The sequence below is a fragment of the Benincasa hispida genome, chromosome 1 (assembly GCF_009727055.1).
Source record: "Benincasa hispida cultivar B227 chromosome 1, ASM972705v1, whole genome shotgun sequence".
In the NCBI taxonomy this organism is placed as follows: domain Eukaryota; kingdom Viridiplantae; phylum Streptophyta; class Magnoliopsida; order Cucurbitales; family Cucurbitaceae; genus Benincasa; species Benincasa hispida.
In genome coordinates, this window is record NC_052349.1 from 68913764 (window position 1) to 68925816 (window position 12053).

The 12053-nt window shown below is 35.6% G+C and overlaps 1 protein-coding gene across 6 annotated transcripts; it reads right to left on the reverse strand.

The window, feature by feature from the left end:
• Nucleotides 1–2408: 2408 nt before the first annotated feature.
• Nucleotides 2409–10164, reverse strand: LOC120084039 (polyadenylate-binding protein-interacting protein 3-like). Of its 6 annotated transcripts, XM_039039945.1 has the most exons (17): nucleotides 9875–10164; nucleotides 9616–9677; nucleotides 9343–9455; nucleotides 8300–8457; nucleotides 8062–8223; nucleotides 7791–7927; nucleotides 7363–7550; nucleotides 6239–6416; nucleotides 5893–6126; nucleotides 4954–5081; nucleotides 4739–4796; nucleotides 4609–4645; nucleotides 4064–4368; nucleotides 3757–3909; nucleotides 3456–3554; nucleotides 3206–3268; nucleotides 2409–3034 (listed from the first exon to the last, which is right to left on the reverse strand). In XM_039039945.1, the coding sequence occupies exons 4-17, from the start codon at nucleotides 8436–8438 to the stop codon at nucleotides 3005–3007; spliced, it is 1911 nt and encodes a 636-aa protein (XP_038895873.1). In that variant the 5' UTR covers nucleotides 8439–8457; nucleotides 9343–9455; nucleotides 9616–9677; nucleotides 9875–10164; the 3' UTR covers nucleotides 2409–3004. The 6 variants fall into 6 exon arrangements, with proteins under 6 accessions (XP_038895873.1, XP_038895878.1, XP_038895887.1 ...); XM_039039950.1 differs by lacking the exon at nucleotides 9616–9677 and having other exon boundaries at nucleotides 9343–9425; XM_039039959.1 differs by lacking the exon at nucleotides 9616–9677 and having other exon boundaries at nucleotides 4609–4642.
• Between the last annotated feature and the right edge of the window lie 1889 nt (nucleotides 10165–12053).

Here is a 12053-nt window from a genome sequence, read left to right on the forward strand (position 1 = left end):
GTTGTAAAGCCAGCCTAACAGGAGCTAATCCACTGCTATCCAAACGTCATAGGCCGAATTTGGTTCTGTTCTTTTTCCTGCAAAGTAGTTGGTTCGAAACTTGAGCTCTTGCTGGAGCTTCCACTGGCATTCACACTTTTTGTAATAAACCTACTAGGGCATGGAGTCTCCTCCTATTAGATATCCTTCCAGCCTGTAGCTCCTAAGAATGGGCTAGGCAAGGTTTTGTCAAAGAAGAAAGTTCAATCTGTCCATTTTAATAGATGTCACCTAATTTAGGAGCTGATTTAGAGGAGGTCCTGTCATACTCCCAGTGTTGGTGATGACATGAGGCAGACCTGAAGACGATAAGGATGACTCAGTGTTCACCATCGTTGGCTTTGATACCAAGTTAGAAAACGAAAGAAGAAGATTTGAGAGTGAGAGACAGAGAGGGAGCTTAAAAGCCTCTGTATATTAATTTTTGTATATTTCCTCACATTTGACAAAAAGGTGAAAGAATGATTTTATACACAATTGAGGGTGAATAAGGACAAAAATGAAAGAATCGGTTTTAGGGCTACGTATGAAGGGTAGAGAAAAACGATTGCAACAGAAAGATATTCTAAAGGGAAACCAGAGTGGCAGAGGGAAAACCATCTCAGCAATGTCGTGGCGCCTCGTCAACTTGGGACCGGTCATGGTGCTGATTAGGCTCGTCCTCAATAGGTTTGAGCCTTATTGGAGAAGAACACAAGTGGTTGCTTGATCTGAGATTTGTATGGAATGATTCCTCTTCATTATTCGATGACCAAAGGCCATATTCAAGTCATGCAAGACTTGATCAATGCAAGACCACAGTCTGTTCATACAAAGCTTGGGGATGCCCAAACTATTTTATATTTGTGTTAAAGAGAATCAATTGGAGGCTATGAGCTTGTTGGTTCAATCTACGATTGATAATAAAGACTTTTTAATACAGTGGACAATAATGAAAGCGCTATTTTGGATTTGTCAATGTTACATCAACAAATTGAGGTAAACATTAACTTTAGTTCCCTCTAAAGTTTTAATTGTATATCTAATAATTCTTCTAACGTAGTCAAGTATTTATACAAATAGAACGATATTTACTCAGTATTCTAGGATTAGAAACAACATGAACAAATTTATCATCTAATTTAAAGTTTCCAAAAACAAGGAATGCCCAAAAATAAACGAAAAAAAGGTGAGATACTAGAGCCAGCAGAACATAAAGACAAAACGAGGTTGTATGATTTTATCAATAATATGAGAAAATGGCCGGAAAACGTGCAAGTGAATTTGATGTTGGTGGCAACAGTGATTGCGACAATAACTTACCAAAGTGTAAAACCCTCCTGGAGGAGTATTGCAAGAACTAAGAATCAACAACATGAGCATTCCAAACAACATGGTTTTCACAAGAGGGACTGCGGTTATGGTGCACCATGCTACAGGAAGAAGCCTTTTCCCTAGTTACTTCATCTGCAATACTCTTTCATTTGGTGCTTTAGTGCTTGTAAGTCTTTTTCAATCTCCTTCGACGCCCTCTAGGCAGTATGATCCTTGGTTGTTTGTTTACTCTTGCTATGTGTGCTGCTGTTTTATTCTTGTATTTCAGTTACATGATTGGGCTTTGGATTGTTACCTGGGGTTAGACCAGACCAGATTACTGCTTTGTTGAATGGTATAGCTATAGAAAATAATAATATCAATAATATCCATTTTGATATTATTACGAAGAGCCACATGGTAGTATTTTCTCTATTCACCACCTTCTTTCGAGTTTCGCTACACGTTACCAAATTAAGGTGTATTTGAAATACATATTCAAATATTTATTTTAAAAAATAAGAAATTTTAAAAGAAATTGAAAAATTTTAACAACTTAAAATAACTTGTTATTTTCAAATATATTTTAACCAATTTTTATTAAAAGTGTTTAAATAAAAATGAGTTTTTTGAAAAACATTTTTTTCTTAAGTCTATCAAGCCCTTGGATTCAAGCAAAAGAAGCCTCGACAGCCAAAGACTTTAGGCAAAATTTTGTACTTTCGGATGTAATCATCTTCCGACACTTGATATTGTATCTTCATTTTTATCTGTTTTGAGTTCTTTCATCAATGTTGATGCCTTCTCCAAACATTTGCATGTTCAAATTCTTGTTTGTTTCTCAAAATATAACATTATTGTATCTTCAATAATCAATGCCACAAATTGTCACATCAGTCCTTACAAAAAATACTGAAGACCTAAACAAATTTCAAAAAAGAACAAATAAATTAAACAAGATTATTGTCAAAATTTGAAGAACAGAACATTGAAACAGAATTAACAAGCTCATCGTCAATACTCAAATGTGATGGCAAATGATGTCCGACTAACCACCCAATTTGATAACACACCTCTACAAGCAATCGAATATATATATAAAGTAAAAAATCCAAAGCAAAATCGAATAGACCATAGCATCTTCACCACGATATAACAAAGTGAGAGAAGAGTTGTCATGATTTCAATTCAATGTCCTGCCTCGCCCAACCCTTCCTATTTATTGCACACCTAAAAATCAGTATTAAGATATTCCAATTGTTATCAGTTTTACATTAAAAAGCCTACGATGTTGCATAGTGGACATATAAGTATATAGTGCAAAATGCCGTAGGCAGACAAAACAAACAAACAAACCAAACCAAACCCCCCCAAACATTTTAACTGTTGATTGATAAATAAAGGATCGGGAAACAATGTGATGTGATTGGTGGTTATTTTGAGAAATTTCAAAGCTACCAAATTCATGGGATGAGGGAAAAAGTGATTGAACTGAAAGCCATAAACTCCTCCCCATCCCAAGCGACTCCAGAACCAACACCCCCCCCCCCCCCCCCCCNCTCTCTCTTTCCCCTTTCATCTTCCTTGCGAGTTCTGTCTGAAGCAATGCCTCCAAAGAGCTTATAATGCAGTGCGAAGCAGTTAAGCTGCAGAGCAGCATCAGAGGGACTGTTTAGTACTCGCGCCCCTTGTATGGCATTTCCTGTTAGTACAAAGAGACTCGGAATCCATAAGGCCAGCACGAGGAATGGGAATGAGACATAAATGCAACAGTTTACCAACGTGTATTATCCATTCTAGGTGCTGATGAGGAAAAATATTCTGAAGAAAATAATAAAACTTAAAAGCATCAAGACAATCTGAGGATGCTTACAGGTTGGTAGCCCGGCATGTACATGGCATGCCTCGGGTGGCCAAGAAGCATGGGTTGCACGTACTGCACTCAAAGGAATTCAATTTGTAATGTACAGAACTTTGAATTTATGAAAAGAAAATTAAGAATGCCATAACTTCATATTTTCAGTAAACCCTTTAGTTTGGGATCATTTTGTATATCTTTGGATATTTCATTTGATCAATAAAATTGTTTCTTATCAAAAAGATATATTTTCAGCAAACCATACTTGAGGTCCATTTGGCTGAACATATCCATGTGGTGACTGCATCGGTGCAACCATTGGATTAAAAACAACAGGCTGGTGACCTGCAAATGAAGGTCCAATCTGCACAACAACCATGAAAAGTTGGAAATTATTTCAGATGATCTAGATCTAGTAGATTCTAGCAGATACGATAGATCAACAGCTAAGAAGTCGAATTTGTTTGCCACTGCCAGGCCATCCACAAAAATGTATACACAATTATCTTTCAATAGAAGCTTAATTTATTTAGAGAAATAGCAAAAGACAATGTACATGTACTTACTCCAACACCATAAGGCATCCCATGCATATGGGGCAGTGCAGGTAAGTTGCTCTGATAGTAGAACGAACCATCAGATGAGGACGCTGGAGAAGGTGGCCTAACAGGTGCTTGAGATGGAGTGAAACTCTTTGCATTAGGATTGAGTTTGAATTCCTGTTCACAACAGAAGGTAAAACATAAAAGAAGGCAGAAGATACTACTTTTTAACTCATAAAAACGAAAAATCTTCATGGTCAACATAGTTATAAGCCCCATCGTTTTAGGCTTGCTGAAAGCATCCAGAAAAAATAAATAAAAATAAAGATACCTTAGCACGAGGATTTAGTGTTGATTTTTCGGAGGACAGGGATCCCACCGATGAGCTAGGAGATAATACAGGACCACTAGAAGTACCAGCAGCACCATCTGAATTCAGTGATATGGAACTACCAGGTCGCCCACTAGTGTTCAACGTTTGAACTTCTCCCCGAGATTTTCCAGATCCTGGTTCATCAGAGAGTTCAGGAGGATTTAACTTCTCACTAGGCTTTGACGGAGCACAAGATGGAGCATGTGAGGCAATATTAGGCAATATCTCTTCATCAGATCCATCTTTCTTCAATGGCTGCAGATCTATGGTTTCCATCACCAAATTTCGATTAGAACATAAGAAACACACACATAAACCAGCAAGAGAGGAATTATCACCCAAATACACACACACACACAGATTATATATGCATAAATCTTGTAGGACGATTGACTGTGGCCTACTAGTAGCATCTGATGCATGTCACTTTTAACTCTTCAAATCAAAAGAATAATAGAATTTTAATAAATTAGAAGCGAAGAATAAAGCAGAAAATGGCTCACCATCACATTTAGCAAAATGAGAGTCATTAACTGCCTGCTGCAATGATAGGAAAATTAGAATGAGTAAGTCCAGGAAAACAATATAACAAGCAACAAAGCTGATTCTAGAAATACTATTTTAGAAACCTACCCTGTCCTTTTCTACAGACACATCCGCATCATTCTCCCCATGATGTTTGTCCTGGACCCTATATTTCATAGGTTCAAACCAGAAAATCAACCACAATTATTAATCATGTGGTTTTTTTTAACAAGATGAATCATGTGGTCTTTAAAACAACATTTCTTACTGAGATAAAAGCATTCTCCTCCCAAAAAATTATAAAATATAGTAAACGTACAAACCTGCTTTCAACTTCCAAAGTAGGGCAACTTTTGCACGAAGTTTCAGATGCCAGTTGTCTGGCATAATTAATAGGAGTGGATCTGGATAGATCTACACCAATATTTGTCTGGGAGGGTTGTGCTTGATCCTGCAAATCAGGACATGTTAGCCTTCGTTCATCTCTAGAAGCAATAAAAGAACAGCTAGATAGAAACCTTTTTTTCTTTTCATTTTTTGGTAAGAGGAAAAAGACCTTAATAACCAAAACAACACTCAACAGCACCAACTTGAGACAACTTATCAAGTTCTGATGAGCTTTATTAGTGTTCAAAAGGATAATGAATTTTATTAATCATAGAAATACAGAACGTAACACAAGGGCAAATTTATAATAAACCTAAGTTGTCCATAACAGAGTGAGTTTTTAGAATTTTAAATGCTTATACCAACATTACTATATATTTACTTTTAGAAGAAAATAAAAACTAATAACATGCAGCTAGATACACATAAGACTAAATATCAAGATATTCCTAGTCTTAATCCAGAAAATTTAATTTGAAAAACTGGTCTGATTAACATATAATAATAAAATGCTTATACTAGACGATGTGGGACTGCATGCTTTCCATAGGGAAAACTGAAAAGTATAAATTAATAATATCATGCCACTGATAAGAACTAATTAAGACTTCATGCATTCCAGCTAATGCATAAATGATCCCGGACAAAGGTAAACCAGACTAGGTTAACACTTGAACAGATTAAAACGGCCACCAATATTTTCCTAAAAATACTTTATCAGCATACTGAAGAATTAAAATCATGAGAGTATTTATTAAAAAAAAAAATTAAAAATAAAAACAAAACAAACCCCCAAAAAAAAACAAAAAGAAAAAAGAAGAGGGGAGAGAGAGAGAGAGGGGGGGGGAGAGGGAGAGAGAGAATTGAAGAAATACCAAGGATGAAGAGCTTGACACAGAAACTACATCACTGCATTTTCCGGAGAATGTATCTGCAAACCTAATGTCAGAGCCAGAAGGCCCCCCAAAGGTTTCCATGTTACGTGAATTGAATGACATGTCTTCATTCTCATCAAATCCACTATCATCAGCCACCTTCCCACGAAATACAGAAGAAAATCTGGTTTCCTCATCAATATCAAACTTATCGTGGATATCAATGCCTCTTTCCTGTTCATATAAAATAAAATAAAAGGAAGAATATTAAGCTCCAGAAAAGTTCCCAAAATTCTATGGCATGAGAAATGCAGCTTGAGAAATGAAATCAGATTCCGTAAATTACCTCTGCTAAATGAAGATCTTCCGTGTCCTCGCCCTCTATTTCTCTGGCTATCCTTGAAGCTTCCTTTTCCAACTCTCTTGTTTGAGGGCCTCTCTCAAGCTTTGTGGTATAAAGTTCTTCATCAAAAGTGCTTTTAACTCCAAAGAGTTTTTCATTAACTTCAAACTGATCCCAACTCCTAAAAGAAGCAACATGAAGCACATTCACAAATGTGTATGTGAATGTAATAGAAGTAATTTGAAAGCCTTGAAAGAAACATATAAGTTATAACAGAAGTTTTGTTTGAAAAGGAAACAAAAAATTGCATTGAAAAACGGAAAAGAGGGACTAATGCTCAAAAGATATCAAATAAACCAATGGAAGACAAAAAAAAAGATCTGAAGCACAATGTAAAAATGAAGTTATATGAACTGCTTCAGGAACTGACGTCCCATATTAAAACTAATGTGATACCCCTGTAAGATATTAAGAATATAAGATTACCTGCAATTATAGCCTTCGGGATTCAAGCAACCAATGAGAATAAGCACATATTAATAAATTAAAGAAACCTCAGATGTCCATCGATCACCAAAAGCTTAAAAATAAAAAAAATATAGAAATTGATAGATAAATATAAATATCTTAAACTCAAGCCCGATAAATGCAATTAATTCTAGCAATCACTTTGTTAACCATGACCATGTTCAACCACAACATGCCAACAATACTCATTCTTTTCCTGCAAATAGTGACAATGTTTTACCCAAAACAGTGATGGTTTCAAAGAAACGTATCAGAGCAATTATTAGATGGTGGATAGAAAGAGAAATGGCATTCAACATTTATAAGTATTACCTCGTGAGCAGTTCTTTTTTAAAATAATAGTTTATAGTTGAAAAATGAAAAAGGACAAAGAAGTTCATAAAGAGAAATTACATGGACGAGTGAAAGACTATATAAATTATCTAACCAAAAAAAATTACAATAATCATATACCAGAATACCCTCACTCGTTAAGAAGAGAAATCCAAAAGATAGGCCAATTTTCTTTAGCCACATGCCAAACAATCAAAAGCCCAGGACCTCAAAAGAGGGGAAGAATCGAAAGAAAGAAACAAGGTTTGGGGGAAGTGCATAACAACCTATTCCATGGACCATCAAATATGTTATCCAGTTCAGGAAATTGAGGATCATCATCATCAGGTATCCATGGTTTCAATTCTCTTTCTGCGTCATGTTGACGAGACTGTGAAATAATGCAGTCTATCAGAAGTTCATTATTTTCATTATGAGCTTCATTTGACAGTCCATCCTTTGAAACAGTCACGTCCTGGAATCAATTGTTTAGAAGATTGGTCAGATTACTGAAGATAAATTGAGAACGAAAGATGGACATGAGAAACCACACAATAAAAGACAATCTTTCATGGTCATCAATCAGACAATTACTAACATAGCCTTCCGTTAAAATACTAGAAAAGAAACCACACTGGAGGAGGGACCACATGACTGCTTGATAATACCACAAAAACTAAAAAATGTGTTAACTATTAAATAGCAAAATTAAAACCTTGGCTATAACTTGCACAAGATCTTTAGCCGGTATAACTAAAGTCTTGGAAGGTGCCTTAATTGAAGAGTCTCCAATGGTTTTCTGCCCCCTTGAAGAAGTGTCCTTCGTCAAGCGTGCCATTTTTAATATAATTCCTGAAAAATGAGAATCAAATAAACACTACTAGAGACACCAAATTATAGAATTCCAAACGATGTAAGGATAAATATTAATTACAAGGCTGCTTGTCAAATAAATTTGACATAAGAATAGTGGAAAGAAAACACACCAAAATCTTTTTCAGTATTGCTTGAGTGGAATATTCCACTGTATATAGATCCATTTTTAACCTGGACGTCTACATGTTGTCCAATAAAACATGCAGTTAAATATACTAATCGATCATGTGAGGAACTCCCAAAACTTCCATCTTTGCTGCCAGCCAGTGCTCCTGCATAAACAAATATTAGGGGAAAGAATATCAAGTAGAACACGATTTCAGGGGGAAAATGAGTAATGAAACTCACTTGTATTAGTTAATCTGTTGGTGTTTGACTTTCCAGGCTGAAATTTATTCTCAAACTTAGTTCCTACATCCCTATCGCCTCTACGACGTCCAAAACCATTAGCAGAAGGCTTGGAATGTATGGATTGTTGTAGATTCATATCAGTTGCAATCCAGAACCTATTGAGAAAAGGTCATAAATAAATGGGATCATCATTCTGCCAACTACTGATGTGTTTGAATAAAATATCATGCTTTCCACGCACAAGTAACATGCAACAGAAGGAGAATACATGCCTACCAGTCTAAAACGAGACAATACAGAAAAATATACAGGAAAGTTATTAGCCCTTGAAAAGCAATGAAACATGCTACTAAGGGGAATGTTTTTCAGAACTACTATGATTTCCTAGTGCTATGGTGAGGAGGCAGATGAAAATCATCTGATTAAGTTCAACTATCGCAACGGTGGAAGTAGCAAAATAATAGCATTCTTATGGAATTGGAAGGAAATCGAGGGACTTACTAAATTTTCAGTGTACACTATCAAAAAAAAAAACAGTAAGTGATTTCTTGTGGAGCGGTTTTCTGTAACCTTGTAAGGTTGAAATTAGTATTCCTTTCTCCTAACTTCTGTAGAATCAATGAAACCCCTCGTCTTACTTTAAAAATGGTTACTACGACCAGTCGACCATTAGGTGCTATCAAAGTGAAAATAGCAAAGCAGTTGTTATTTATGTCATTATGACAGCAAACTACACTATTTATTAAAAGTCAATAGAAGTTTTGAGGAGGATATCTCGTACAAAATATTGAGCATAAATAAATGGAACAAAGTAGACACATTTGAAGATTTTGACATCGGATCAGAAGTTAGATTACAAATTTATAATCCACTTTTTCCGTAATGCTGATCCTCATGTGATAACAAGCACGTGTTAACAGAGAGAAATAGCAAGGCCTGACTTTTCCACCCTAACCAAGTCAAGGGTGACAATATCAGGCTCAATAACATCATTCGGAAACTACGTGAAAATGTGAAATCGCTTAAATTACCGAACTTACAGTAAAGTTTACTGTCCACGCATGCAATGTCTCCCAGACTTCGAAACACCAATATCGAAGACAATGAACAAATTAAACGACGTCTAGCAGCAGGATCGTAAAAAATCGTATTACTGATACCACAGCAGAAAAACAAGAATAGTAGCATTATATTGTAGGGAGAAGAAAAGTAAAGAGAAATTCAAATCAAACCAAATCAAATCAAGTTTCCGCACGAAAATGCAAGCGAATTAAGAAACATTAACAATTGAAAACTTGAAAAAAAAAATCTACCAAATGGCGGATGGTAAATTGAAAAACTTTCTCAAGCAAGCCCGTGAAAGTGAACCTCAAACCTAATTTCAATAAAAAAATTTATCAATTTTATCGTCCGTTTTCTATCATCCAGAAGATGCCAAGGCACTAAAAACCAAAGCCCCTGGAAATTGTAGCTCCAAGAGAGAAAACTGAAAATATCGATAGCTCCAGAGCAGAAAGAAAAAGCATGACAAAAATGAAACTGAAACTACAGCATTCTAAACATGATCCTTACCTGGATAGACCCGAGGAATCGATAAAATTAGCTAAGAAAAGCGGCGAGTCGCAGATGGATACAGGGAAGGTGGATTCCGTTAGGGTTTAGGGAACGGAGCGAGGAAGGGGGTGCTTCCTTGTCGAAAAATTAGGGTTTCTTTATGATGCGAAGAATGCAGAGAGATCAAAGATGGCGATCAGGAACAGAACAACCGTATAGAGGAGAGGGAAAGGGTAGAAAGAGAGGGTCGATGCGGTCTCGAAGTGATGGGCACCAAATATCTTCGGGTGTGAGAAAGGGCGGATATGGGTAAACTGCGCTCTATTTATGGATTCTTTAGCGGACTAAATTTGTTTCCGGATGGAAATAAACTATTATTAAGCTAAGAGATTCAATTTTGTTCTTTCTTTTTATCTCTATTAATTATTTTCTTTCCCATTTTTCAACCAGTTGTTTTTTTTTGTTAAATTTAATTTTAATTTAATATTATCATTAACCAGGTTCGATACATTATCTCCTCTATAAAATTTTAAGGATGTCTCATTAAATAGCTTTTTTCTCCATAGAAAAAAAAAGGTCAAAACAGAGAAATACCATCTCTTTAAAATAGTTTTTAATTACTATAACTTGTGCTATCGTGAAAATCATATAATTCAAAACATCAATATCTTGATTTTAATTGTGTCATATGATCTTAAGATTTTATGGTATGATTTTATTGTATAATCATACAAGCTAAAACAACTTTTATTACAATAATTACTTTTGCCGATAGAAGATCGAACTATCAATATTTAGGATTGTAGGGATGGACCTATCGACCTATGATCAAAACTTTATTGGTGGAAATTGACTTTATATAAAGGTGACTATGATGAGAGAATTTTTACATCCACATTTTGCCTTTACAACTTCCATTCTTATTTCGTGGTTTGCCACACCTATTCAGGTCAAGGTGGTTACATGCAAAGTAGTGTATTCTTTAATGTACGTGGGTGATCTGAACCATAAATATGAAATATCACGATCAAACGATAAAAACATGTTTGAATAACGAAAGTCACATCCTTTCCAAATTACAACTATTTAGGTTGAGGTGGTGTATCACATGTATGAGTATGATTTATATCAAAGATATGAAACATTAATGGGGGTGTTTAACAACCAAGGAGAGTTGGGTTGAGTTGGTATTTTTTACCAACTCAATGTTTGACAACCAACGTTGATTATTTTACTAACTCACCCCAACTCTCCCCAATTCTCTCTCTCTCCAATGTTTTTAATGGTTTCACCCATCGGTCTCCGTTGGCGATTATTGCTACCACACTCCGACGACATACTTTGATGACCACCTTTGGGTGACCAACTCTGACGATCAACTCCGAGCTCCGACAATCACCTCCGATGACACTTTGGCAACCAATTCCAACAACCACCTTGGTAAAAAAAAAAAAAAAAAAAAAACTCTGACTTCCACATTCACACGACCAACTTTGACAAAGAACTCTAGGCTCCACCAACCACCCCCAACGATAACTCTAGTGACTAACTCCAATGACTACCTTCACACAAGAAACTTTGGCGACATACTCTACTTACCACCTTCGTGTGCCCAACTTCAACGGCCTCTAATAAAAATAAAACGACGAGTTTAATTATCTACCATTTTAGCACTCTCACTCTCACCCGTTTCCCCATATATTTTCGTTATTCTCCCAACTCCCTCAATTACTTTGTCGTTTCTCTCTATCACATGCTCTCTTCACATTTACCCCCTTCTCTCATCTTCTCTCTTCTTTCGCCGTCTGGTTCGTCTTTCTCATTTTCTCTCTTCTTTCTCTGTTTGGCTCATATGGGTTTTATTTTCCCCTTTCTTTCTCAACTCCTCGTTTCTCTCTTTTTTTTTTCTTTCTATAGCTGTTCTTTTAGATCTAATTATTCTTCTTCTATTTCATTTTTTTCTTATAAGATCTAAAAAATATTACATACGACGTCCTATTATTGTTTCACTAAACAAAAGTTCAACAATATGTTTTAAACAACCAATCCCTTGATGTTTTCAAATATTACATAATTCTAATGAAATAGTGGAATTTAAAATTATGGCCCAAGTTTTTTTTTCTTTTTTCTATAAAGATAGTTTGTACACTGATGCAATATAATAGTATAAAAAATAGACATCGATATTTCTAAAATC

Excerpts from the sequence above, each read along its gene's own strand:
- LOC120084039 (XM_039039947.1), bottom strand. The coding sequence starts at position 8,438 with ATGAATCTACAACAATCCATACATTCCAAGCCTTCTGCTAATGGTTTT. Across the intron at positions 7,928-8,061 it reads CAATACTGAAAAAGATTTTG|GAATTATATTAAAAATGGCA; the intron begins GTGTGTTTTCTT and ends CTCATTTTTCAG. Across the intron at positions 6,417-7,362 it reads TTTGATGGTCCATGGAATAG|GAGTTGGGATCAGTTTGAAG; the intron begins GTTGTTATGCAC and ends TGCTTCTTTTAG.